The 27,896-nt window shown below is 43.9% G+C and overlaps 1 protein-coding gene across 6 annotated transcripts; it reads right to left on the reverse strand.

Annotated features, from left to right (window-relative positions):
• Positions 1-1,281: 1,281 nt before the first annotated feature.
• LOC134514989 (phosphatidylinositol 3,4,5-trisphosphate 3-phosphatase TPTE2-like) lies at positions 1,282-21,960 on the reverse strand. Of its 6 annotated transcripts, none has more exons than XM_063333513.1 (19): positions 21,474-21,625; positions 20,980-21,048; positions 18,821-18,898; positions 16,488-16,535; positions 15,606-15,764; positions 15,097-15,216; positions 12,208-12,307; positions 11,317-11,380; positions 10,729-10,793; positions 9,473-9,533; positions 8,505-8,586; positions 8,334-8,422; positions 7,000-7,061; positions 5,970-6,050; positions 4,841-4,946; positions 4,088-4,185; positions 3,612-3,707; positions 3,041-3,111; positions 1,282-1,553 (listed from the first exon to the last, which is right to left on the reverse strand). In XM_063333513.1, exons 2-19 carry the CDS (start codon positions 21,027-21,029, stop codon positions 1,451-1,453), a joined length of 1,533 nt encoding a protein of 510 aa, XP_063189583.1. In that variant the 5' UTR covers positions 21,030-21,048; positions 21,474-21,625; the 3' UTR covers positions 1,282-1,450. The 6 variants fall into 6 exon arrangements, with proteins under 6 accessions (XP_063189583.1, XP_063189556.1, XP_063189548.1 ...); XM_063333486.1 differs by lacking the exon at positions 21,474-21,625 and adding an exon at positions 21,790-21,960 and having other exon boundaries at positions 1,283-1,553; positions 20,980-21,053; XM_063333478.1 differs by lacking the exon at positions 21,474-21,625 and adding an exon at positions 21,637-21,688 and having other exon boundaries at positions 1,283-1,553; positions 20,980-21,053.
• Between the last annotated feature and the right edge of the window lie 5,936 nt (positions 21,961-27,896).

The raw sequence follows: 27,896 nt of genomic DNA on the forward strand, positions 1-27,896 counted from the left end.
GGTATGTGACCTCTGTTTACCTCATTAACTGGTATAAGCTATGGAAAGCTATGTCACCCCCCTTCCACTCTTGGTTCCAGAGGAGGGCCATGAAGATGATCAGAGGGCTGGAGCACCTCACCTATGAAGACAGGCTGAGAGAGTTGGGGTTGCTCAGCCTGGAGAAAAGAAGGCTCGAGGGAGACCTTATATCAGCCTTCCAGTACCTAAAGGGGGCCTACAGGAGAGATGGGGAGTGACTCTTCATCAGGGAGTGTAGTGATAGGACAAGGAGGAACTGTTTTAAACTGAAAGAGGGGAGATTTAGATGAGATATTAGGAAGAAATTCTTTACTGTGAGGGTGGTGAGACACTGGAACAGGTTGCCCAGGGAAGTTGTGGATGCCCCCGCCCTGGAGGCGTTCAAAGCCAGGCTGGATGGGACTTCAAGCAACCTGCCCATGGAACTAGATGATGTTTAAGGTCCACTCCAACCCAAACCATTCTTTGAATAAAAAGATTAAGGAAGCACCAGAACCAAGAAGCTAACCTCCACACGTTTCACATCAAGGAAGACCTGAACAGTCCCCACAGAAGAGCCGCACAGCTGAGAACATCTGGAGGCAAAAATAAGCATCCTGGAAGTTTGCGCATTACAGGTCTTAGTCCAGCTCAAGAGAAGTCAGTGAGCATTTGCAGTATTAGCTCAAAGGAGCAAGTGCACAGATCAAGCCCATTGCATGCAGGTATTAAGGCAAGCCTGGCTAACTGATCCCAGGCAGTTGGCACACCCAGGAGCTGGTGAGATGCAGACTTGAGGAAGGCTTAGGGCATGGGGCCATCTCAGCCCTTTGTCAGAAGGGGCCGGGGGGGCGGGGTGCAGCAGGGAGGGTAGAGCAGCAGAGCAGCAGCTGTGCAGCCTCCAACCCCCAATTCGGCTCCCAGGCCAGGTGTTACTCAAATCCTACATCACTGGATTTCTGATGAAATGTGGTTCAATAACAAGACTGCTACTGAAGAAGAGGTAGTGTGGCACGGGTAGACTAATCTTTCTCCCTCCAAATTCCCATATTCCAGACTTGTGGAAAACCCTGATACTGAGGGAAGGCGTGTCAGATTTTTCCATCAGTCTCCTGTAGACTGCTGGTCTCCACCATCACATCAATGTTCTTGCTTAAAGCCAGACAATTATCTTAGATTAATAAAGTAGGGAGTACCTGTATGTAGGGACATCTAAGCTCCAAAGGATCCAACAGCTCATTAACATGACAGTCAACTCACACTAAGGAACTCCTCAGAAGATTATTGCTCTGCACAACAGAACTTCATGTAAGTTTATTTGAGAAGTTGTATCTACACAGAAATACATTAAGTACACCAAAATGAGACTGCTTCACTTCATACTGAAGCAGCAAGACATTCTCCAGGAAGAGAGATACATTTTACACGTTTCCCTTCTTTTGGCTTTCCCTTATGGTTCAATAAAGTTCACTTCCACAGCAAATGTCTCACTATAGACTTTCCACGTTTTAGACTTGTGAGGGTTATCCAGCTCATTCCTGGGAAGGTAGAGTCTGAAAGACAAAATTCAGTAGCATATCTTACAGCCTAAGACATGTTCTTGCTTTCAGTCAGTGAAGAGAACCTCAAGCTCAGCCCTGGAATACCAAATATAGCCGCAGATCTTGAATTCAGATAGACATCAGCCATGCCTGCACAGGGCTTTGGATCTGAAGTAGTCTGAGAAACATACAGTCAACCTGATGGGTTCGTAGGTTTGGGTTTTTCTCCCCCAGAGCCCCACAGTGCAAGATTATTAGATTAAAATCAGTGTTATGTTCAGCTCAAGGCCTCCTGATGGGATGCAAGTGGCAGGAATTTGATAACTGACCTTCCTAGTGACAAGGATTTGTTTCAGTACTCAGTCAAGCTCATCAGGCATGTTCTCCACTTCTAATGCTAACTAGATGTGAATTTGGTAATCACTTAATAGCACTTGCGCATCAGCTGTGACTGAATTAGAGATATAGAGATAGGAACACTGCCTTAGCAGCTGTTTCACTTCTGATCAGATATAGTCCACCACAGGTCCACTAGGCTTCTCTGGGCAGAAAGGGAGAGAGTTTCTACTACATTAGGTCTAAAAGATGCTCTGGTGAGGCATCCTCCCTAGCACTGGTGGAAACAAAGCACTTGGGTGAAGCTTTTGAGATAGCATTGGTGCAGGGCTGTCAGACAGCAGGCATACATTTCTCCCAGCACCAGTTTGGTCCAGCCAAGTGTCTGAACCTAGGCTGCAAGGTGCATTGCTGGCTCAGCATATTAAGTCTAGAGTTATGAACACAGACTCACAGCTACCTCTCCACATGCTCCAATGGGATCAGTTATTTCCTTCCTATTCTAGTTATTACATCTCAAATGTCAAGTTCACTGTTCCTCTGTCTAAATCTGACAAGTTTGGTAGCCAGAAGAGAAGGATCTCCTGTCTATGCGTTTCTACATCACTCCCCTAGCGAGACAGACAAGCCCAACTTCCACTGGCTGGAGCTCCCCCAGGAATTCTTGTCTCAGTAAGAGGAGCCACAGTACTTTCTAACTTTAACCAAAGCATGACAAGCAGCAAGAGATCCTTTCTTTGGGATCCCAAGCATCAGCACCTCTAACTCTGGTCTTAATGTTTGCTTGCTAAGCTGCTGAATGAGTTCCAGCCTCTCAGGCAGCCATACTATAGAGGATGGCAGAGTTGCCTTTGGTTTGAATAGTTAGCAATATCTTTTGAATTCAAGCTCACTAACAATACTTAGAGTGCTGAGGGAAAAAGTCCAATGAGTTAAGTTGATAAAGAGCTCGCATGTTTAAGACACTTGGAACAGTGCAAGCAAGTGAGCACTGACTGCCTGCTTGCAAGTTACAATTGAGAGTCAGAGACCAGTACCCACAGAGAAGCCAAGGCAGGGTTGATCAGCCAGCTATCTCAGCTTTCAGTACCACATTTAGGAAGTTTTAACTCTGTTTGGACACCAGAAGTTAGGATCTGAAGGCAGTCACTATGATCACTTACCTGTTATTTTCAATAAAGGAAGTGTTGAACCAGAAGAAGAATGGGCAGTCATCATAGCCTTTTGGCAGATCCTAAACACAAAGACCTTGTTGAAGGACTCCATTAGACAAGAGGACTCATTTTTTGCAGAGCAAGAGTACCCACCCATACTCAGTAGTCTGGTTTACAAAGCTACGGTGCCAGAGTCAGTACGCTTGAAGAGCCCAATATTACACCCAGATCACTAATTTCACTGAAGTTATTCCAGGAGTAGGTCACTCAAATTTAATACAATGAAGTAAGAAATCCATGTTAGAAGCCGCAGGTACTCAATTAAGATGTCTTGGTTGTATTGTACGACCAGCCAGATGCCTCCCCTGCCAGATGCCTCCCCCGCCTGCACAGGCTGACGTAGCAACATTTGCTGCATCACTCGCTGCACACAGATGGAATGACAGCTGCTACAGCGGGGACACCCCACACAGCAGGAGCCACAGGAGAAGAACAGATTCTGCCCCACGCAGCCCAGCTGCTGTTTGCACTGCAGCCTCTCCTGATACTCAAGTGAAGGTCTTCATGCTGTTATACTTACAGAATGCGATTCAAATCGGACTTTCACATCTCCACTTATAACAGGGCTGTCTTCCAAGCCAATGACTACAGAGTCACTTTCAGAATCAAAGAAGAGCTGGATAACAGAATAAAGCATTACTTTTTATAAGAAGTTACTGCAGAGAGACAAGGGACCAATTCATGACAATACCTAGCTACTCATCCATGGTATACAAATTCAATAGCAGTGCTAGAATAATAGCCAACAATTTTAGCTACTCTGGTCAGAGCAAGCTATTGTGTTTAGTTGACTTCTAGGAAAGTCTTTCACTATTTTACCACTACTTCCCCTGTGATCTAGCAACTCTTAGTTTTTCATTCTCTCAGAATTCACAACGTCCATTTATTTAGATAGTTTTATGTCCAGTATTCAACTTTTACAGGAAGACACTTTTGACCTTTAAGTCAGCTTTCAGGTTCTGAGACTCAACTGACATGATTTCATAGTACTCTCACCTTGCAGTTTCCTTGACTGGCACATACACATTCTAGTACAACTTGCTTCTTCACTATTATCTGCACCTTCATGTCAGTTCCATTGCCTTTCCCAACTCCTAGGAAGAAAGAGTTACATTATACCACAGTACATACATTATCTGGAAACACAAGTGGTCATGAAAACCAAGTGCAACCCTATTAAAAAGCACCTTCTTTCCAGAATGCCTTGCTATAGACTTTAGAGAACTCAAATCCTAAAGGTAGCTCAAGATTCAGTGGTCAAAAGCTGTATTTTGAAGTAGCAGTGAATCCTACTAGTGGAACAGGAACAGGCTAGAGTCTAGTTCCACCAACTGAACAAGAACAGTAGTTTGAAACATTGAACAATTAGTGCTGAAATTCCAGCCTTTTATCAAAATTATCAGTGCATGCGTATGGAAACAGGTGTGTGTAGATATCAAGTTGATAAACACTAGCAGACCTAGTTCCACATGTGGAGTTAATCTCACTTGAGAAGTGATTCCCCTCCCAAAACAGAGCAGGTTGTATGTGAGCCACCATTTGACAAGCTACCCAGAAAGTGACAGAACACATGGGGCAATTGCACTCCAAAATGCTTTTCATTGTATTTTAACTGTGCCATTTGAATTCTGAAATCCCAGTAAGTCTACATTCCTATCATGGGCTTGTCAAGAGAGACAGTAGAGATCAGCTGCCTGTTCTAGGAAACCATTACCAGATAGAGGAATGCCCAAATTCAAGAGTTCTTACCATGTATAGAGTGGATTTTGAGGTTTTTTATTTTGAGTTGTCTCTCTGGTGGGAGTTTCAAGTTATACTTGTTTTTCAGGATCTCATAATACCCAACATACCTACTCTGTAACGCAAAAAACCCAGACACATTATGCAGTTTCTGTACCCCACAGAGACTAATCATAGGCAGAAGTAGGATTAAATAGATCTTCTATGCCAAGTTCTTGGCTCTCCTAAGTCCAAAGCTAAGAAGAAAGTAGCCATTTGTTCTCCTTCCCCCTCCCAGTTCAAACAATCCTAGACAAATTCAACATCTGCATTTTTAAGCAGTATTTAAACTTCGTGTTCTAAGAGGAATTCTGTACTTTTGAGTTCAGCAAGAAGCCAGGAGCTTTTATATTGTAGCTTTTTAAGGGGCAGAATGTTTAAGTGTACAAGATACTGCCATGTTACAGAAGCATGTTCTGAAGGACAGCTGTACTTCCATTTATTTTATGCCAGCAACTAAAAGTACCTCTGTCACCAGCTTCATCTCACAGTACACAGTGAATCAAAAAGAGCAAAGCCCCAAGCTGTAGTCTGAGGTACTGACTTGCTTAGTTTTTCCTTGTGAATGCAGTCTCTAGAGGATGCATTCCTCCGCCCAGCGCCGTAGCCCTCCCCAGACCAGGCTGCAGGCTTCAGTGCATCCTCAATAAACAGCATAATTGTCTTATAGGGTCATGCTCCTGTGAGAACAGGCAAACACTGCAACAGGTTGCCCAGAGAGGCTGTGGAGATATTCTAGGCCTGACTGGACATGGCCCTAGGCAGCCTGCTCTAGCTCACCCTGCTTGAATATTGGGGTTGCACTGAAAGCTCTCCTAATGTCAACAATCCTGTTATCTTAGGTACCGTAATTCAGATTTGATGATATTACAGAGAGAAAGACAATAAGGAATATGCTTGGACAAATGGGAGTAGGGGGGGAGAAGCAGTGCAACCCTACCCGTTGGTAGTCTTCCAGCCCTTAAAGAAAGTACAGAAAGTTCAGGAGTTAAGCATTAGTAGGAGCCTACTCTGAAACAAGGCGGGGAGGTGGGGTAGCATAAGCACTCCCAAGGCTAGTGTTGGTTTGGCTACTGTTGCTGGACCTGCTCAAGCTTACCTGGGATGGAGTTTCAACTCCTTGAAACTTGGTACTTGTGCTTCTATCAGTTCTTCTCTCCCCAAAGTAGTCCAAACTTTCCTACATAGGAAGATAATTTCAAGGGCTGATATTCATCCAACCACCATTCCACTTCCTGAGAAGTGGGTAGTCAACTAGAATTACACTAGTCAATTCCAATAAGTGAATGCAAGTACAAATATGCAATAGTTGTTGTACCTTCTAAAGGAGGCTTTTAACTGGAATAAAAAAGTACTAATTAGGAAGTCAGATATATGAAGTCTGTCATCCATGAAAGTGTTCTAATAAAGTTCATTGAATGAAGAAAGCAATATGCTTTAACCAATTGCTTTAGAACCATTTATGTTTCTCATATGGTTGTGGCAGACCAAGCTGAACATTAGTTTGGACCTTCACAAGCCAGACTCAGAGAAAAGCAAGTGATTAGATGGATACACATGCTGGCCAGACTACCTTGAGTGACCTGGGCCTTCTGCAACCCAGGTCCAGATTGATACACCAGACCTGGGATACTAAAGCAGCACATGCATCTGTCCTGGCTGGGATTTGCTGGTCTTTCTCCCTTTCCCCAGAAAGGCTTCTTGCTGTAATGCTGGCAGCCAAGACAATTCTTGATGCCTCACATTACTTGGCAGGAGGTCGGGGAAAAAATTGCACTCAAAACCAATGACATTATCTTTAGTAACACATGCTCAGAAGCTATCTACAGATTAAGAAAATTGTTGCTCATGATCCTAGGTCTATTATGCCTCAAAAAAAAAAGTGATCCAGAGTTGGTATCCTGTTAAATTCTACTTTCCCAGTTCGTCATGATCAAGAGTAGCCTTTATCAGAAAGGAATTTACATAGCATCATAATTTGCAAGAATTTTTTTGTAGAACAGATTGTTCACAGTATCCTTTTTCCAGTATACACTTTTTGTAGAATATTATTGCATTTCATGAATTAAGTAGGTTCTAAGGGACATTTTGAATACTAGAAGAATCAAAAAATAAACACCAGTTTTTACCTTTGCACTCTCAAACTGGTCACTGTCTATGAGCCAGGTACAGACCATTGTTCCAGTCCTGCCTGTATTAGAAGTAAGAGACAGGTTGAACTACAGGAATTCAAAGGTATTTAGGATTATTTTTGTGAAGTTTAACTTTTAAAATAGAAGACATACACACACAGGAGATAAGTGACACTAGAGTAGTCAAGTGCCTGTATTTCTGAGAAGAATGAGTTAAAGACAAGATACAGCAGTTTGTGAACTTCCTTGAAAGCATTCCCCACATTTCTTCTTAGTATTCCTAGACATGCTTAGGAAGCTGGCCAGTATCTGCATGCTGCATTTAGCAGGGGGCAGAGTTAAGTACACACTACTAGATTAGGTTATAGACTGGCACTTACCAATGCTCTAAGCCTCAAGAGATGCTTCTCTGCTCCAACTCCCTCCCCCCCAACCCTACTATGAAGGCATCAAGACTGCTAGCACAAAGACTCCAATATAGTCTCAGATTTGAACTTAAGATCTCAGAGGTCAAATCACCCCTCCCTACACTTGTTCTTCAAGCTGGTTTTGGCCTGCAGGTAGTTTCAATATTCAGTTTTGCAAAACCTTTTAAGCTGTGGTTTCAAGTGGGGGAAAGAGCCTTCTTTACCTTAAGTAACCACCTGGTTTAAGCCAAGTATTTGCAGTAGTAACAGCAGGCAGCTAAAGATGCAGCAGATGTCTGCAGGGAAATTTGGCTTATTTACACAGCTACCTAAGCACTTCAAACAGCTCCTGCACTACTACAGGCTGCAGATAGCACCCACATGTCAGCTCACATGCAGTAGCTTTGACTAGCCTGTTCCCATAAGACTACATTGTACTCTATCACATAATACCTTGTGTATCTTGATGTAAAGATCCAGTACCTAGCCCCCACTGCAAGAAATTAAAACACTGGAGGTACATTACAGTGCAGAATATTTAGTGTAGGTGACTAGCTGCCAGGGAGCCAAAGCAGCAGCCTAACGCTTTTGACAGTAGCGGTTTCAGCAGCTTCCTATCCCCAGCCTCTCCTGGGAGACTGCTGTCCCAGCAGTCGGGAAAGCAGGAAGTTATTGAAGACCTTTTTAAGAGGTCAGATGACATCTTAGATTAAGTACCAATTTAGGCACCTGCAAATGGGGCTGTGTAATAGTAAACACACAGCACTATACTGTTGCTAGTCATCACAGTGTCTGCAGAATTTGTCAAATTATGCTCTAAACCCATCTCATGCTATGTCTTAAGGCCATACTTTAATCAAAGAAGTCATGGTAAGAATAACACATAGTTTGTAACATACACAGATTACGTTTGAGAAGTCCTACCTTTGCCTCCTTTACAATGAATTGCTATGATGTTCTTTTCATCTTGACTCATCCATTCACGGACACTGGCAGTGAATTTCAGCATGTCCCTAGATAAGGGGAAAATTAGCAGATCAAAGCAAATGCTCACAAAGAACTGTCATGGTGTATGTATTTCTTGACAAGACTCACTGTAGTGCTGGGACATTGTGGTCATCAATAAAAATCCTTTCCACCCTGTAGTGGAAGTACTTGGGGTCATAGCCTTTTTCACCTACAAAGAAAGATCTTGAGTTATGCCAGGAAAGTGAACAGACTTGCAACAAAGAAAGTTACTTTGACACACAACTGCTGGCCTGAGCGTATTTAGTTGTTAAACTACAGTAGTAAAAATAGACAGATCAAAGTGGAAAAACTAGGAGTAATTTGGCTAAGACCATGCTTGCTTAGCTTCTAGTTTCACACCTCTCACTTAAGTGAAAATTCATCTCCAGGCCCAGATGGCCATTCTTTTTCATAGGGGTTATTTAGGGATCTGAAAGTTAATATTCTGATGTACTCTCAGGGTCAACCACAGCAACACCACCTACAAAGTGTTAAGGAGCTGCTAACACCACACACCTCATCTACCCCTGTTAGCCAGAGGACAGCTTCTTTTTCACAGCTTCAGTATCAATGCTTCTATATCATACCCCGTTTACTCCCAGCTGTGATGATCTACTACAAAAGCAGGAACCACAGAGTAGTTGTTCCTGAAGTATTTTTCATTGTTTTAACCACCTCTAAGCAGAGGAGCTTTTAACTCTTCATTCACCTCATTCTTCTAAGCCATCATTAGATAAATCCTCCAACATCACCTCAAGTTTTAGCCCAGGTTTAGTATTCCACTTCTTTAGTAAGAGTTTTGGAACACTGAAGCAGTTGTTCAGCATGAGCAAGGAAGTCTAAACTGCAAGGCATCCAGTATCTCCTTTGCAAGCTTCAGTACAATATAATAGATACTAAAAGTCAACAGTGACATTCAGGACAGAAGGCAGTCAGACACAACTGCGTGCTTTTGAGAAACTCTAAGTTCTTGGAGATTGCCAGCATCATACCTTGATAAGATGTTTTCCTGTTTAGCAGTATTTCAATACAGTTCAGCAGCTAAACATACTTACTGCAGAGATTGTAGACTTTATAGTGGTCTGCATGTTTGGTGTCCAAAAATCTTGCAACTTCCTAAAGCAATAACAAGATACAAGTTCAGAGTAGTTAGTGCTCTACTCCTTATTTCTACTGCCACCCCAAGAGGGGTCCAGCAACTGCATTCATAAACAACCCTTGGACAGATATTGGCCTTTCCAGCCCAAGAGCTTAGGTTCCTGTCTGGAACAGAAGTACTACTGCAACTATCTTCTCTGATGTATTTGTGTTTCCACAGTATCAGGCAGCATAGCCCTGAAGGGCGTAAAGGCAGATCTTTTAACATCTTTACTTAGATGACCATGAGCCAGCAATGTGCCCTTGTGGCCAAGAAGGCCAGTGGCATCCTGGGCTGCATCAAGAAGAGTGTGGCCAGCAGGTCGAGGGAGGTCATCCTCCCCCTCTACTCTGCCTTGGTGAGGATGCATCTGGAGTACCGTGCCCAGTTCAAGAAGGACAGGGAACTGCTGGAGAGGGTGCAGCAAAGGGCTACCAAGATGATTAGGGGACTGGAACACCTCTCTTATGAAGAAAGACTGAGGGATTTGGGTCTCTTCAGTCTGGAAAAAAGACAACTGACGGGGGACCTTATCAACACACATAAATACTTAAAGGGTGGGTGTCAGGAGGATGGGGCCAGGCTCTTTTCAGTGGTGCCCAGGGACAGGACAAGAGGTAATGGGCACAAACTTGAGCATAGGAAGTTCCACCTAAACATGAGGAGGAACTTCTTTACCCTGAGGGTGGCAGAAGACTGGAACAGGCTGCCCAGAGAGGTGGTGGAGTCTCCAACTTGGAGACATTCAAAACCCGCCTGGATGCATTCCTGTGCAACCTGCTCGAGGTGACCCTGCTCTGGCAGGGGGGCTGGGCTAGATGATCTCCAGAGGCCCCTTCTAACCCCTACCATTCTGTGATACAGTTCTCATCACTCATACTATTACTAGCCTGGGACAGAGCCAACTTGATTCTCTGAAGCATTCCCAAGGAACAGCAGCATCAGAGCACCAGTGTGTGCACGCTGCAAGATACATCCCACTAGGCTTTGCTAAGAGACTACAACGCAAGCAGTACAGCACAGTGGAGACCATCACTTAATCATTCCAACCAGCCAAGACAGCAGGACTAGGATTGACTTGACAACCTAGTCCACATGCAGATTAGTGGGAACATACAAGTGAATCAGCATTCAGAAATAATGAATTTAGAGGAGGAGAGGAGATATTTTTACCTCTATGGGGTTCCTATAGAAAGACTGCTTCCCAGAAGATGGAAATGACATTGCAATAATGCGATCTGTGAAAAAGACAGCAATCAGAAGCATTGAGAGAACCCTCCCCACATGTAGGAGCTACACGATTGAAAGCAACATCATTATGTAACAGCTTATTTCCACCCTAATAAGAATGACCTACCCATTTTGTTGAGGTTTTCTTCTGCATTTTATATAGCTAGAGAAGGAGAATAATGCTTCCTGAAGCATCATCTACCATTAAGTGTCAGTCTCCATAGAATCACAGGCAAAAATACTATGAGATAGTCAGTAGTTTCTCAGCTCTAGTACCCTAGGCCTCAGGAGAATTTCTATCATTACATAAAGCATGTACAACCTCTCTCCCAGAAGGCTAATCCTTGAGAACCGTGTCAGAGTCAAGAATCCATATTTCAAAATCCCACAGAAAAGGAGTAAGCCTGGTTTGACTTCATACTTCAGTTTCATTAATCTAAAACATTGCCTGTGTTTCATGTCAAGCACTTATTAACTGACTAGTGTTAGCAGGATGTAACATGCTGCAAAGTGTCATTTGCTTCTACAAACCAGTAACATAAGTGAGATCCAGATCAAAGCCATCTTTCATATAACGCCTTTTGTTTTCAGAGACCTGCCAAAAAGAGAGTAGAGTTAGTCTCCCAAACGAATGCCAAAGATCAACAAGTGGTGCCTGTTACTTGGAAAAACCATTTAGAGTCTGAAGTTAAGTCATGAGCAGCAGAGCCTTATTTTGCTATAGCAAAGTTCACAGAATTAGCCAAGAATAACATTTATTGTGTTAGGTAGAAGGTCCATAAGGAATTTTTACCCTGAAGTATCAGTTTATTCTAGTGGAAGCAACCCTGCAGATTCTCTGCAGACTGCAGTATGAATCTGTCATTGTCATTTGAGTGTTTGGGGGCTGAGAGGAGGAAGAAGAAAGTTAAGGGCAGCATAACCAAGACTGCTTATTCCTGAGCAAGATGACATACTTGAAGCTTTAGTACCACTATAGTGCCCCTGATGAAAATAAGGGGCATTTACAATGATTAGGGCTTCAACAGCTAGATTGTTTTGTTTTCACCTGGAATAAGCAGCAGAAGCATTAAAATTCCCATCCTCCACCATGTGAGGAAAAACAGTCTAGGTACCACACAAACTAGAAATTATCAGTTGAGACACACAGCGGTGTTGCAATCGCTTCGATATGCCGGCCTTCCAGGTCAAGTTGCTGCTGACTTGCGTAAAGTTAAGAATTATTAGCTATTCTGAAGTTGAAGGCAGAGCTCTGGTACCCTGCCGGGGACACTGAACAAACATGCTGCTTCGGCAATATTATCAGTTGGAGACCAATAGGCTGTGGGCAGTCTTCCTACTCACCATTGATGGCTGCTTGGAGAAAGAGATAGCGTTGGAAGCAGTAACAGTACCCTAGATACATCTAAGAGGCCAACTTACCATTCTCCTGGTCACCACTTCAAGTTGCTTCTTTTGTGAAGCCAGGCGAAATATTCTTATTAAGATGACAATTCTCAGAACTCGGAGGAAAGTAACCATCCTAGATGGGAGTCAGATTCACCATGAAAGAAAATGAACACAATTAAACTTAAATACAAAGCTTAAAGCTATTTAAAAGCTGTTTCAGAGACAGCTTAAAGCTTTGTTTCATATACTGAACTAGGACTTCTCAGGCTGATTTTGGAGAGAGAATACTATGCTTGAGGAATACCATGGTTTTATCAAGGTTTTTTTTTTTTTTGAGGAATACATGTTCTGAACAGCTAGCAGAACTAGGAAATCCCTTACTTGCTCAAACAGACTTTCCCAGGCACCTCTTCCCAGCAAGCAGGAAATTCCCCTAACACTACCTATGTTATTATCCCTAAATTCTTTTTCCTTGAAGTTTGTTTTCAAGTATACATTTAGTGTAAGCAGCCACCTGAAAAATAGTTGGAAAAAAAGCTATACATCATACCTTGATTGAGAAGCCTGTGAAAAAAAAAAGTCAGTATAAACCCTGGGTTTAATCATTCAGCAACTTGAGCTGATGACATGGTTTGAAGAACTTTGAACTGCTGTTGAACTTTGAAGCAGGCAAGATGCTTATGTGAGTGGTTCTATGGAAACAACTGAACAGGGGCAGCTGCTTTCATATACCCTTAGGGACCGGGACAAACTAACATTTATTCCTGAAGTGGGTATGTGATCATAGGAGCACACACACATATTTCAGGTCCTGATACACTTAGGTAAGAATCCTGGTGAACACCTACAGTAAGGGTGATAAATATTATGGAAACATTATCCCATCACCTTGTAGTTGAAGACAGTCTGCTCTCCACCGATGTGGAGCTTAAAGCCAGCAAAACAAGGTTGTCCCAGACACCCGGAGGAAAGCTTCGGGTTTTTCCCCAGCTCCTTCCTAGTCTAGGATCACCCTGCTGTTTTCAAAACAGAGTTCCCTTGGAGTTGGAAGCCAAGGAGATAAACCAATGTTAGAGTGAAGACTCCATGGCCATTCTCCCCAGCCTGAACCACAACTGCAAGCAGCAGCTGTTCAGGATAAAAGCAGTTTGCATTCTGCCCTTTAGGAAGTTAGCCCATTAAACATTAGCTCCCAGACTGATACCAGCTCTCATTCCTCAATGTCCTTTAACAGGTCAGACTTCAAGGAAACAGGTAACTCATTCCAATGCACACTAGACTAGACAGAAATAGAGACCATACCCCTCCATCGTGGCCTGCTACCTCTGTGGACTGCCACTGAAATCTCACTCGTCACATATATGCTTTCATCCACATAAAATCTGCTCAGATTTAACTATTCTGAGATACATGAGGTGCTTTAAGACTGCAGCTTGCTTCTTGAGGAAGGTCTGTCAGAAAAGAAGAATAAACCCCAGGTAGACTATTGGAAGTTAGCTGAATTGCATGGACACTACTGCAACGTTAAGTGGGAAGACCATCTCAACATGTGGGATTTGGCCAAGTCTGAGGTATCACCCAGTGCCTGGTAGTAACACTTTGGTCAGAACAGGACTGAGGAGCCCTTAACAAGGGAAACCTTACAGAGGGCCTCAAGAATTGCATGGTAGGCCCCAGACAAGTATCATCTGAGATGAGTGTGAACTCCTTTTTGTGACCCAAAAGCCTATTCTAAATCTCCATCAACTTCAGCAAGTCAGAATACAAAGAACTTGTGCACACTGACCTGCAACAGGATGGGTCAAGTGCAGGATCAGGCCTACTACTGACAGCCTAGTAAAGATAGCACTGTGACAGAGTAAACTGCACTGCTGCTTCTGCTACCTTTAACTGGATGCTGCCATAAGATGAAAGCTGCTTTAGAGAAAACGTGCCCAGAGAAATAGGAAGTAATAATTAAACTCAGCTTAATGTTTAAAAAGACCTAGAAAGAAACAGCCTTTTACAATTCTGAGGTTGCAAAAGCTATTCCTTTGACAGTTCTACTTTTTGAAACCTGAGTTTATCTGGCATTTGGAGAGACAACCAATACTTCTAGATGTTTGTCCAGCTACTCTGGGTTCTTCAATAACTGGACTTTGAGTTAGTTTCTTCTAGAAGAAGGTTTTCCCCCCTTGTGCCCAGTAGCCAGTTGAATGGGGAGGGTATTTTTTTTAAAAAAAAAAAAAAAGGCAAAACACACAAACCTCAACTTCTTTCCCCGGCTGATGCAAGCAAGTTTCACCGATTCAAGCCTAGTGTAGATAAACTAATCTTAGAGTTTTAGTTCTCTCTCCATCAGGACTTGATTCCTCTCACAGGTTATCATCTGATCAAGCTACAGAAATCAGACTGAAGTGTGACTTGAATTAACTTATGCACATAAACAGCATGTTTCTCCCTGCCAGGGCATCCAACATATGTTACCATGAGACTTTTGGGAAAGCAAGGTAGAAGAAACAGTGTGGCAACTCTTTCTATTTCAAGATCCACTAAATGGAGATCCTCCCTCAGTTGTCTGTTCCATTTGCTATTATAATCCAACTCTTCTTCCTGACTTTCTTCAAACTCGCCTCTCTTCATCAGGGTTGCTGCACACCTTCCCCCAAAAACATCCTTGAATCACAGCATTTGATAGCCTCACTATTCACTGTTGGTTACCCCAGCTGATACATTTAGATCTTCACTGCCTTTAATACAGGGACAGTCTACACTATAACTGTAAACCAAGATTAGGTGTCTCTATCCTTCATTAGTCTGTACCATGACAGCCATATTCATGATCTCCTATGCACACATCTAGCTTAGAGGTGCCCAAGAAAATTCTTAGAAGACTAGCAAGAAGAGAGAGTTCACTTTTAATGGCTTCTTTACCATTCTTACCTTGGTATCTGATCTGTTGCAGCAAGGTCTGAGAAGGAATATGTCATGTTAATTAACAGAGTGCCAACCACTATGAATGCATCCAAAATATTCAGTTTGGACCGGAAATAGTTCCTGAACCTGAAACAAATGAGAGTTTCAGACAGATGCCCATATAGATAGCAAAAACTGAGACATCTTCAGGAAGAGAACCACCTATATAGAACTACTGCTAGAGACAGTCTCTCCTGAAGCAGTTCTTAACACTAAGCACTGAAGACTCACTAAGAAAATAATCCTTCATCTGGTCTACACACATAAGTCACAGCAAAGCTGACACCGTTTCCAAGTGCTCACTTATATCAAAAGCACTTTACAGATTATTCTATAGAAGGGTGACAGACAATATACACGGCCAAGAACAGATGTGACCATTGTCTATGGCCAACCTACAGGACACATTTATAGTCCAAGCTTGAACTATTGCTTCCTTACTAGCCACACTGACTTAACTTTTGCCCATGTCTTACCCTTCAACAAACACCCTCAGGAGAACATCGATGAGAAAGAAGAGTGCTATTGCCAGGGAAACACCTTCAAGAATCTCTCTGACACCCTTCTTCTCACTGATAGCCAGATCCACAATCACAACTATAATGTCCACAATGATAAGTACAACTCCAAATACTCTGCAAAAAAAGAAAAATACAGTTTGAGAGGTAGGAATGAATTGCTGACATTAGACTGAACAGCACAAGCCCAGATATTTGTTTTAAGCTGTTTCAGCGAGAGTGTTTTCTCTTACATACAGATTGAGGCCTGCTTGTATATGCAGCTGAAAGATTGGAATTGCATTTTTAAAGTGATCTGCACAGAATACATCAACCATGTGGAACTGTATATTTACCTCAGACTCAGCTGTAGATATTAACCCATAATTCCACAGCTACCTAGAAGCAGTGCAAACCTGAATGCTTTAATGCACACAAGTGTCAGTGCTACCTTTCAGCTTACTCACCCTCCCTCCCACTCATGACTTGGTGTAGTCCCTTATAAATAACTGTCTTTAAAGGCTTACCTTGTTTCAGCACCTAGACTGTATACAACTGACCAACTGGCTGTTCGAAGGCTGACACAGCCTGAAGTAAGCCATTAAAAAGCCTTTATCCCAGTCAACAGTATTTACAGTTCTGACTTTCATCTCTTTGGAGAATGCAGTCATCTCTATTTAAGATTTCTTTCCCATCAAAATACTTTTCTCAAGTCACCCTTTCAGGGGGTGACAGGGGATTCAGTACTTTCCAGACAGAGCAGGCTGGAGTCACTGTTGTTCAAGGAACTCTACAAGTTCTTCCACCAAAAGTAAGGACTATTTCTACCTTGCCAATATCATTACAAGCGTGATCTTTTACCTGAATCCAAATGACATCACAAATGGGGAAATTTTTCTCCTAATTGCTCTGCAAGAGAAGAGAACTGGCATTAAGACAAGTGACATTTTGCTACTGACATTAGCCACAAGAGCACTGTTACATTCTTTTTGTTTCAAAATTTTGTGTAGTAGTGATTTCTTTAAGAGGAGATTATTCAGTTGCATTCATGAAGTACATAGGCTAAGACAGTACTTGAAAGCAGTACTTTGACCACTTGTTAGAAGTAGTATTCATCAGTTACAGACCCCAGAAGCACAGCAGTACGTACTTATGCATAACACTACTCAGTGTCACAATTCCAGTGACACTAGAAGTCTGGCTTAATGCCCAGTTAAAAGCTATAAGTGGGCTTATATAATAGTTATTGGTCAAGAGGAACATTAAAGGATAAATATCTCCTAAGGTATCTTGTTCAAGATATTAGCTTATTATATCAGAGATTTTTTCCCCCCCAGGCCTGGAAAAAGCTGCACTTGTTAATAGCTCCACTACTGCTGTACTCTTGGAATAGAGGAAGACAAATCCCTCTTCTACCTTTAAAAGGAAACATTTGTTTGGCTTTCAGATTGAAGACTCCAGTGCCTTTTAAGAAAATTAGTTACTGAAGCTAAGTTATTGCAATTATGAGAGTTATCTCCAGCCCTAGCAGAGTTACAGCTCCTGTTTTCAGTTACGGAAGATTTGTTGCCTCTTTGGTATGCTCTAAGCCTTCTGGTTTAAAGCTAGGCCTTTATGTAACCATCTTACTAGCTGAAAGTATCTTTAGGCTACACCAAGAAGTAAGGTAGAAACAATTATCTGCAAGTCCCAAGTCCTGACATTTTGAAAAACAGATTGCCAGTCTGTTAAGTAATCTCAGGATTACTTAACTACTGTAAGCACCAAGTCTTTTCTTAGACACTTAAAAGAAAACACCTTCTCTAAGTATATCACTAACAGTGGGACCTACCAAGAGTTCTGACATACTGACAAAAAGTACTGGTAGCTTCCTTTTGTATTGTTCACATATCTACCCTATCTTTCCTGTTATATACAGTCACTACACTTCCCCTCCCTACCAACATTAGAGATACCACTGTTACAGGAAGTCTTTGTCAGCTCAATAATGCATATTGCACCCCAGTTATCCTGTCTGACCTACTTGTTTTTCGTCTAGGGTAACTTGAGCATTGCTTTGTACCTGGTGCATACCCTTAACACCTCAATAACTCTGTTTAAGACAAGGTTGGGTATCTTTGAAGCAATGAGGAAGCATCTTGATGGGCTTACTGAATTAGCCCATACTTCTCATTATTAAGTTCAAACTTTTAACTAAAAACAAGATCTAGCCAGGAAACATCCGCATCCTTAAACAGGAAGGAGATACTTAGGTTGTAGCACCCACTTTTCTCCATGGAAATCAAGGATGTAACAACAAGTCTTACCCTTAAGGCAGCTGAGCATATAGGATGTTTTCCTTGTATTTAGAATGTGTAATATCTGAGGAATCACTGCAGTAACTACACTAACTGTTTGCTGGTCCATGTCTTTACCCAGTCAATCCTACAAATGTAGTAGGTACACCAAGACTTCAACTTCCACGGTATAAGGACAAGCACCTTTGTTAGGTACACTAAAGACTGAAACATATACACACCACTCCAATTCGGCCTGCCAACATCTTAAAACAGTTGAAGAAAGTGTGGCACATTTGCTCAAGTACTTAGCTTAAAGCCTTTGTAAATGCCAACTTCTGAGTTCTAGAAAGACATGTTGTCACATAGGAGACCTGAGATAACAGGTTTAATCTTACTGTTCTTGAGCTGCAGGAACGGAGAAACAAGTCTATTCACTTGTTTCTAGACTAGAGTAAATATGCTATAAGAGTAATCTGGTGACAAGAGCTAAACACTGTTAGTAAATAACTACTTCAAGAACAGAGTCAATCACTAGCAAGCTCCGGCAGATTAGTTTTGACAAGGGCATGATGCTTATTATTTGCCTCAGATACTCATTCACCTCATTTTCTCAGTGTTCATTCCTCTGTGTTCTCCCAAACTCATTCCTTTGTGAAAATTCAATCAATGCAGTTTGGACTGTGCATTCTCCATAATATGATGGACTTGTAGCTAGTTCTTGAGTTGGGCTTTCACCTCCAGAGGCATAAATAAAGGCAAATAAGTTCAGGAAGCTTCTTATCTACTAGAACAAGTGTCAATATCAAGTGATTTACTGGGCTTATCTCTACTTCAGCAAGCCATCTGCCTTCTTATTTTGTCTAAGAAGTTTCCACTTTGGGGGAAAGCAAGGCATTTAGTATACCATGAGCTTACTTGGAACAGCTGTCTGGTTCATTATCCTCATCACGACCATCATCAATCTTTACTGTGGGCTCTTCTGCAGTTGGAGAGCTGGCAAAGGAAAAATACAAGTCAAATACTGATACAGATGTCAACTTTATACATTTTTACCCTTCATTATTCCAGAGAAAAGAATATTAACTGTCAGCTGAGCAGTGAGAAGTAGCCTGGGTCACAGCACAAGCCTAGTACCAGGGGAAGAAACACATTCCATGTGTTGGCACAGCAGAACCTCTTGGCTTGTACTGACTCAGTTCCCATTAGCAATCCATCTTTCAAAACTTTCTCTTCTGGGGGAGGAAGGGAACAGGTGTGTTTAGCGATAGGATAAAGGGCTTTGAAGCTGGGCATCCAAGAGTCTGCTGAGGGCTTAACAGTCCAGGCCAGACTCTGGAAGTGCTGGAAACATGCATATGCAAAACTGCTTCGAGTCCAAAAGCCATTAATGTTGTTACAGTAAACTACTTGTTCAGAGAACGAATGCTTTCACCAGGAAAATCCATAGCACAGAGATTTTTTGTGCAAAGCAGGATACCAGACCGGAAACTGGAAGACCAGAGCAGCAGCAGCTGAGCTAGTGCTAGAACAGCATTTTTTCAGGGTAGTGGCTGCTTGCCATAACTTCCTTAAAAGGATCTCTTTAGACCACATTTTTGTTGGGCTACCTGAGAAGCTTTGAAGGCCACATGATTGACTTCACAGAAAATAAAGTGTAACATCCAAATCCAGGAGTTTCTAACTCAGCCTCCTCCAAGTAAATACTATGCTGCATAATAGCACTGCAAGAAGCCAGTGTTTGCTGTGGCTCTGTCTCTGGCATCTTTGCTTCTCGGGCAGGAGTAAGTACATACACATATTCAATATTGATGTTTCCATGCTGTTCTGAGGCAACCTAGCATTTTTGAAGCATTAGTGTAACAACTCAGAGGATCCAAGTATTATTCACCCTCCACAACTGCTTCTACAGTGTGGGCTAACCCCCTTTTAAGCAAGAAGTTTAATGATGCATTTCCTACAGTGTCAGCAACCAGTACTGATGGTTCACTACCTGCACTCAGTATCAGGCTGAAGAGAAGAATTCTTTCCCTCCCCACCCCCCCAACAATTTTGGTATTTAAAGCTAGTTTTCCAGCTCCAGCATCTCCAGCTGACACCAGCATCCTCACTTTGTTCCTAGAACTGAAGCAAAGCTCTAGTGATGTCTTGCTATTCAGCTTTGCTTCACAGCCATTCTTATGGGATATTCACTTAGGAATTTCCACTTAATGTACAGCTGAAATGCTTTACTCATTAAAGCAGCTTACTGCTGCCACAGCAATTTTGCTGCAGGACACTTGCTTATACTTGTAGACATGTGAAGTACACCATAAGCCACTTTTTATCTACTGTGATTAAAATATGCCAAAATAAGAATGAACAACAGTAGTGTTTTGGGTTAGGAAGCCAATCTTTAACACAAAAAGAAAACAGAAGTCAAGCCGGATTACACTGTTCCCACTGTGCTATCACACAAAAATTCAGTTCCAGATAATGCTTTCCTCAGAGGGAGTTTGTTTTTCTGAGCATTCTATATCTACTTGTTGTCCAAGCCGAAACAAGCCCTCTGCCACAAGCTACCAGATCTGGTCTTTGACTACTGGAGTGGAGGAGAAGAAAATGAGGATATACAAGAAGAACCTAGTTCTTCCACACACACGCTCTCCGTACAGAGCATAAGCTTTTTGGACTGCTCACAGCTAAAGGGAACTTCATACTTGAGGCTTTTAAGGAGAGCAGAGCAAGAGCATCTTGCTCTACAAGAGACCTTGACCTTCTGGATGCTAGAAGACACGAGGCTTTACTGCCATGAGTTAGTTTATTATACCAGGGCTGGGTGCTCTGTACTTCTTTAGTTCTTAACTACTTGCAATAAGACAATCACGACAGCATATTTCTCTCAAAGATATTACTCATCTCAGACAACAGCATTTTAAGGAGGGGCAGGGAAATACAAAGGCTACATGCTATATAAACTTCAAGCACTCCATTCTTCCCATTGTTATATTTAAAGCAGTAATAAAGTCCAGACAGGGGCCCACAGACAGCACACTTCAATCCCAAACCCATACACCGGTGCGGTTCATTTCACTCACCCGGACCCTTCTGTCAGCTCTGCCCCTTGTTCGTACCTCACCGTTGTCATCGTGCCTGTTCTTGCTCTGCTGGTCTTAAGAGAAACATATCTAGTTAAAGAGGGGTCAGTAGGAGAAACGGTGGATACCAGCAGCCTCACGCTCACATTACCAGCAGACAGGTTTCTGCTTCATTTTCAAGTATTTCCCCCCTACAGCTGATAGAGCACAATCTTTACCTATAAGACCAGTGAGAGCTAGTGCACTCAGCAGCGTGATGAAGGTTTTTTGACTATACCTAAAAGCCCACAGTGACAATAACCCTAAAACAGCGTCTTCATCTCACGATGAAGTTTTCCCCCCGGCTTCACGCCGTGAAACACACAAGAGCCCCCGCTGACACCTCCGGGAGGGGCACAGCCCCGGCAAAGGCAGGCTGGAAGCCGCGGGGAGCGGGTCCATCAGCTCCCGCCGGGAGCCCCGCACCTCGTCCCCCTCTCCTCCCTCAGACCCACCCCGGGCACAGCCCCGCAGCCCCGGGCAGGGAACCCCACGGTACGGTGCCGCCAGCAGCTCCGCCCCTGGAGAGGGGCCGGCAGCACGGCGGAGGCCCCGCAGGCTGAGCCCCGGCCGCCGCACGGGTGCTCGGTCTCTCTCTCCCCCCAAAACCGCCCTCACCTCAGCACGGCCGCCCACCGGGCTCAAAGTCGAGCCCGGACACCCGCCCCCGGCGGCCTCAGCGGAAAGTTGCGTTAGACTTCCTGAGGGCTGTTCTCCCGGACCTCCCGCCTTCCCTCCCTCCCCCGGACCGGGCTGCGGAGCCCCACTCACCCGCCGAGGCGAGGGCGAGCTGCGGAGCACGAACACGCCTCAGCCTTCCCCCCCTCGCCGGGCCGCGGCTAAATGGGCCAGCGGCGCCAAGCGGCTGCACCTGGGCCGGGGTCGGGCCCGCCCGCTGCCATGGCCACGGCTCCGCCGCCGCTCCCGACACCTGCCGGTCAGCAGCAGCAGCAGGAGCAGCGGGTGGGCAACGGTCCCGCGGCGGCCCCTCGGGGCCCCCCGGGGCAAGGCTGCCCGTCCCCCCGGGGCCACGCCATCCCAGGCCCGCCAAGGTCCGCAGGAGCAGGGAGGCCGCCCTAGCAGGGCCTGCCGCCTTCTCCCCAGCCTGGGCCCTTCGGGTTTTGTAGCCTTGGTGGTGCTGCTGCTGGGCTTTGACATCTCTTAATGTGTTTCCCGCGGGATGGCGGCTTTGGGGAGGCTGCGATGGGGACGGGGTTGGTGCGGGTCGGCCGCCACTTGGGCCTCCAAGGCCTGCGATGGCGACTGCCGCCGTCCAGGCCGGAGACGCCTCACATCGAGCGCTGGTGTTTCTCACATAATATTGAGGGCTGGTGTTTCTCACGTAACATTGAGCACTGATGTTTCTCACATAACACTGAGCACTGACTTTTTTTTATTTTTTGCAGAGTGGTAGCCTGCAGGGCAGAATATGTCGCGTTACCCTGTGCTCTGCAGAGGCTTCACGCCTACCTGGTCGCTTACCAGCAAGTGACAAGCAGCCCCTGAGCATGAGCATCCTATGGCGGAACACGCTGCTGCTGGTGAGGCCGGCGCTGGGCTGGGAAAGGGTCTCTCCAGCAGGGTGGGCAGCAGAGGGAGCTCAAAGCCAGCTTTTGGGGGCTGCTCCCAGGGCTGCTGGAGCTTGGTCCCATGGCAGGAGCCTTTCCACATGCGTCTTGCCCAAAAGAAAGAAAATCTTTAGGATGTATGCTGAGAATAGGGATCGTTTATGGGCAGCCGGCTAAACAGAAAGTTTCCCTTTCAAGTCTGTCATGTATGTAAATACATGAGTAAGTAGCTAGTGCAGACAGTGGTAGCAATTAATGAGCAAAATATGTTTGGTATATTCAGATAATTATGTATTCAAGAAGCAGCTAAACATGGATGGAAACTAAGCTGGATGATGAGAAGAAAAATTTGATTAATTTCCTATTAGTTCTGAAAAAAAGTTTACATATGCAGATTATATGATACAGGCTTGATCCTGTGAACCATGTGGGGATCCTGTGAGTTACTCTGCACAGAAGCTTATGCTTGTGAAGCACCTTCACAGGAAGGACCATATTGGAGTGCAGAAATACAGAAATCCAGTTTCCCTTGTACTGGACCCTGAAAACACTGAGGTGTGAAAGCAGTTTGGGTATTGAAGGGGACTTTTCACAGAGCAACCTGTAACAGCCGGTCAAAGGAGGGGCTGGAGGCTGGGAGCCTTCCAGCTGGGCGCTCAGAGTGAATGCCAGGGCCATGAATGAACCAGCTTGCTAGAGGTTGCAGATGCTCTTAAAAAGGAGAAACGTTTTTTCCCATTTTTATCAAATAGGTAGATGCTGCATTGCCAGTGATAACACTGTAGCTGTTCCTTTCAACGTTGCTAATCTTAGAGCACTGGTGATGCTGTAGAAGATTTGCCAGCTCTCATGCGTCATCATGAGTTTCCTGGTGCTTGGTCTATTTTCTTAAAACCCTAACTTCTGGGATCAGATGACTAAAATAAAAACACCACTTTTTTATTAATAAAATCAAATTTCTAGCTCTCAGCTGGTGGAGAAAAGCGTAGGAACAAGAACCAAGGTTCGTAAAGCTAAAAGGGAAGCACTGAAAATATTCTGGTTTTTAAATTCAAGACTTGTAAATCATTGTCATTATATTGTGCTGGTTAACTCATGATACTGACATTTAAAAACCCCTCAGAACCCAGTTCTGATCCCTTGACAATTATTCATCACTGTAAAACAGCAGAATTGTCAACAAAATGCAGAAAAGATTGAAATATTTAGTAAATAATCCAGTTGCATACTGGGTAGAGAGCAGGAAGAAGTATGCATATCTCAGAGGGGTGATGACATACTCCACATTCCAAAAATAACAGAGAGGGTGGTAAACAGAATCTCTTATCTTGACAGATTTTAAAATCAGTAGGTATGGCTCATTTATACTTGATATTCTTAAGAGACGTGGCCAAGAAAAATAATTTTCTTTTTATTAAGTTTTGGGATAGCAGAAATATGGAGATAAGTGGGGAAAATCAATTCTCTGCCAATATTAAAAGCAGGTAGATCAGATGACCTGATCACGGTAGATCTCTCAGCTTGGCTTTGCCCCCAGATGAAGTGACAGCATAGCAGATAGAGGCTTCAGCTAATAAAATATTAAAGAAGCTTAATAATAATAATAAAAATAATAATAGCCGCCAATCAACATGGGATTAGGGAAAATAATTCCTGTCAAAATAATTTATATTTCTAAAACAAGATTACAAGTTTTACTGATAAAATAAAAGTACTTTGTTGCTTCTGTGAGCAACGGCCTGGCTAGAAAATCACATTTGATTAAAAAGGTAGAAAAATATAAATTCAATCTGGTTCACATTGGTGAAAACCCAACACACTAGTCTTAAAATAACTAACAGGAGAACCATGCTTAAGTAATTCCTTTACAGAGAGGTTCTGCAGGGACTGGGTGCTGTCTTATGCTGTTTAATGTTGTGTTGTTTTGTTTTAAACCATGCCCCGGATAAAAACTCTACTGCTGAAGTTTGCAGCTGACACAGAGGTTGGAAAAGAGGTTGGACAGAAGGATGGCCACCTAGCACTGAGTGAATTGTAACATCTGGCAAGTGCAGATGAGTGAGCAACGTGCATTTCCATACATCCACTGTCAATCTCAGAACAAAGAACCTCAGGATGGTGCTTTTCAGCCCTCGGTACCTGAAGGACCATGCAACATCACTAAAAAAAATCCTTGGTCTACTTACAGTCCCACTGACTGTCCCTGTGAGGCACCTGCCACCTGCATGGGGTATGTGTGTGCATGTCAAAAAGCTTGCAAGCATTTCTGGACTAGCTTCTCATGTGTTGCAAATCACAATCATCCTGACTGCAGGGGATACCACCATGGCAAGTCAGACTTGGATTATCAATGACGGCAGTATGAAAACAGGTAACTGAAAAATCCTGGGGTAGTGGTATAGGGGAGTAGCCAGCCACAGGTAATTGTGGCATGTGGCTCTGTGGCAAAAGGAATAACAAGATCCTTGGATCCACAAAAAGGAAAGATATTGGGTTGGAAACATTGCTTGAGATCTTTACTTGCCTTCTGCCTGTTCTCAGCTTTCCAGTCCTGGTAAGCACGACTCCAGAACAAAGAGGGAAGAACCATGATGTGAGTAAAAGGCTGTGAAGTGCACCTCATCGCACCTGGGCTGGGGAGCTCAAAGCTGTCTGTCTTCTAAAAGAAAAGTTAAGAAGTGACATAATCACAGTTGGTCAGGACTGGATGTGGAAAGGTGCCCTAAAAGGGGTGTAAACAGACTTAAATTAGGTATAGAAAGGTACTTGTTCAGCAGCTGCCTAATCCTATAGGCAAGTTAAATTGATTGGGTACCTCTCTGTTGTGCTGCACAGATTCCCCCTGGAATTCCCCCTGCAGTTCTGCCCCTGGCCATGTAACTCTGCTGCTTGCCCCTGCCTAGGGTGGATCAGGATTCCAAAAATACGCAGAGGAGTATTACAGTCCCCGGACCCCCCTCAACTTGTCTCCACCACACCCCACCATACACCACCCATAGCTTTTCTCACCTCTGTGTACGTGGTCTGCATTAAACAACCCTCAATGAAATCATCCCAGGAGCAGAACTTGCTCTTGCCCTTCCTCCCTCCCTATGCCAGCCGAGTCCCCTACCCACTGGTGCACTTACTGGGGTGCCCAGCCTTGCCCGGGACAAGCTCCATGCCACCCCTTGCTCCATGACTTTCCCCCAGCACTCACACCCGCAGCCGAGGCAGCTCCCGGGGTTCAGGTTCCCAGGCAGGGGCAGGCACACAGCTTGTAGGTACTTGGACCTAGCCATAAACAGGGGAAAAGACATTTGGCAGCAGAGGGCTCTTCCCCTTCGCAGAGTAAGGCATGAGATTAAAAAGCTGCAGGATGAGACTTGGAGCATTCAGACTCAGGACAAAAACCAATAATAATTAACAACGTGGGTAATTAAGCAGTGGAAGAGCGTGCTAAGGTCTGTGGCTGGTTCTTCAAACGCTGAATTTTTTACACCAAAATGTCTTTTTCTCAAAGAGGTGCTCTACTTCAAATGGGAGTGAATTAGGTCAGAGGAGTTCTCTGACCTGAGGTAGGTAGAAGATCATGCAGATAATTCACATACTCCCTCTGGCCTTGTGACTAATTCCCTTTGGTACAGCCATTCCTGATGTAAGTGAGATCCGCTCGGACCTGTGCTTGCCCTCAGGAACTTATAAACTAATTACGTTTGTTGTGTCAACCCATTAGATACTCATAAGCTGCATGCAGACTCATTAGTTAGACTGAATTATGCCTTTGCTCTTTGAACGTTATCAAAACATTTAGATCTAGCATGTTTCATGGTCTGCCACCATTACTCCTTCTTTGTACACAGATTTCTGTGGTTACTCCTTGCTAACAAACCACAGACCTTTAATGCGCATATGCTGGTTTCGGTTATTTCGTAGATTGAAACTATGGCGGCTGATGTCATCTGGATCTTTTAAATTTATCTTGCTTTATATGAAACCCTTTATTGTTAGATTTAAAAAAAAATAATAAAAAATTTGTTCCAGATCTCAGACATTAACTTTGTTTTAAAAAACCCAGCAGACCAGATTCCTACGGAAGATGTACAGCAGTTCACACATGGAGGCCCCTGGTACCTCCACACCTGCAGTGCCTGCAAAGGAGCCTGGTCCACAGTCTCTCCCGGGGAGCAGGATGTTCATGGAAGGTGGGATGTGATAGAGGAGTATAAATATAATGGCAAATGCATAAAGCACCTGGATTCAGTGCAAACGAGCTGTTTTGCTTTGTGCTGGCTCTAGACTACTCTGAATTTTCCTAGGGCACAGCTAGGCACCCAGACTCTTGCTGTGAAAACCTCAGGTCTCTGTACCTCCTTTGGAGTCTGAAGCAGTCCGCCTCGTTTCTTCCCTCCCCCCTTTAAGAACAAGCAATCATCGAGGAACTGGTTTTGGGAGAGTTTTGAGAGGCCACCACAGTCTTTGAGCTGCAGTGATGTTCCATTGGGCTCTGGGGGAGTGAAGGTCCGTTGGGCGTCACCTTCATGTCTTCATCCCAAGCTGTTCTTTCTGGGGGAGCCCAGTGCCCCGTGACTGCAGGAATCCCAAGAGCTGTCCCAGAGCCACCCTCTTCATTCTTGTTTATCCACCAGTTTGCATTCTTGCTGCGCTGGCTGTGCATTTAATGTGTGAATAATAGTTTTTTATGACTGTTATTCAGCACCTACGTACTTTTGCTGGAAGGAGGGTGGAGGAGAGCAGGGTGGGGAAGTTTTTAGTTAATGAAACTGTTATTATTTGCTGACAAGATCACTGAGTATCTTAAGAAGAGGGAATTTGATCTCCTTCCAAGAAAATAAGCAGGGATTTGCACTGCAGAATATGTGTGAAGCATGTGTATTCCAGGAAAAAGAAAAAAAAAAAAAAGAGGAGCATTTACAATCCCATTGCCTAGGGACTTCAACATCTGTGAGGAAACAACACTGGTGATCACACAGTGTCCGTGTTCTTTACGATGACTTGATTATTTTAGCTCCGGGCCAGTGGAGCAGTACATGAACACACCCTCCTGCTAGACCCACCTCACGTGAAGTCAAGCTCATGGAAAATCCTCTCTTGTGCTTCAGATATTCCTAAAGCTTCATCTAGCCTGGGAAAACAAGTTCATCGTGAAGCAAGTATGCATGGAACACGTTCCAGCCGACCGGGTTTTTCACATGCAGACAGTGGTGAGGCTAACACTGGTGGCGTCCTCGAGAGAGCATGAGAGTGCTCCAAATGTCTTGGCTCTGAGAGGTGTTTGAGGGGTCTCTGAAGGAGAGTTGGGCTTTGAGT

This window comes from Chroicocephalus ridibundus, chromosome 1, assembly GCF_963924245.1.
Source record: "Chroicocephalus ridibundus chromosome 1, bChrRid1.1, whole genome shotgun sequence".
Lineage (NCBI taxonomy): Eukaryota > Metazoa > Chordata > Aves > Charadriiformes > Laridae > Chroicocephalus > Chroicocephalus ridibundus.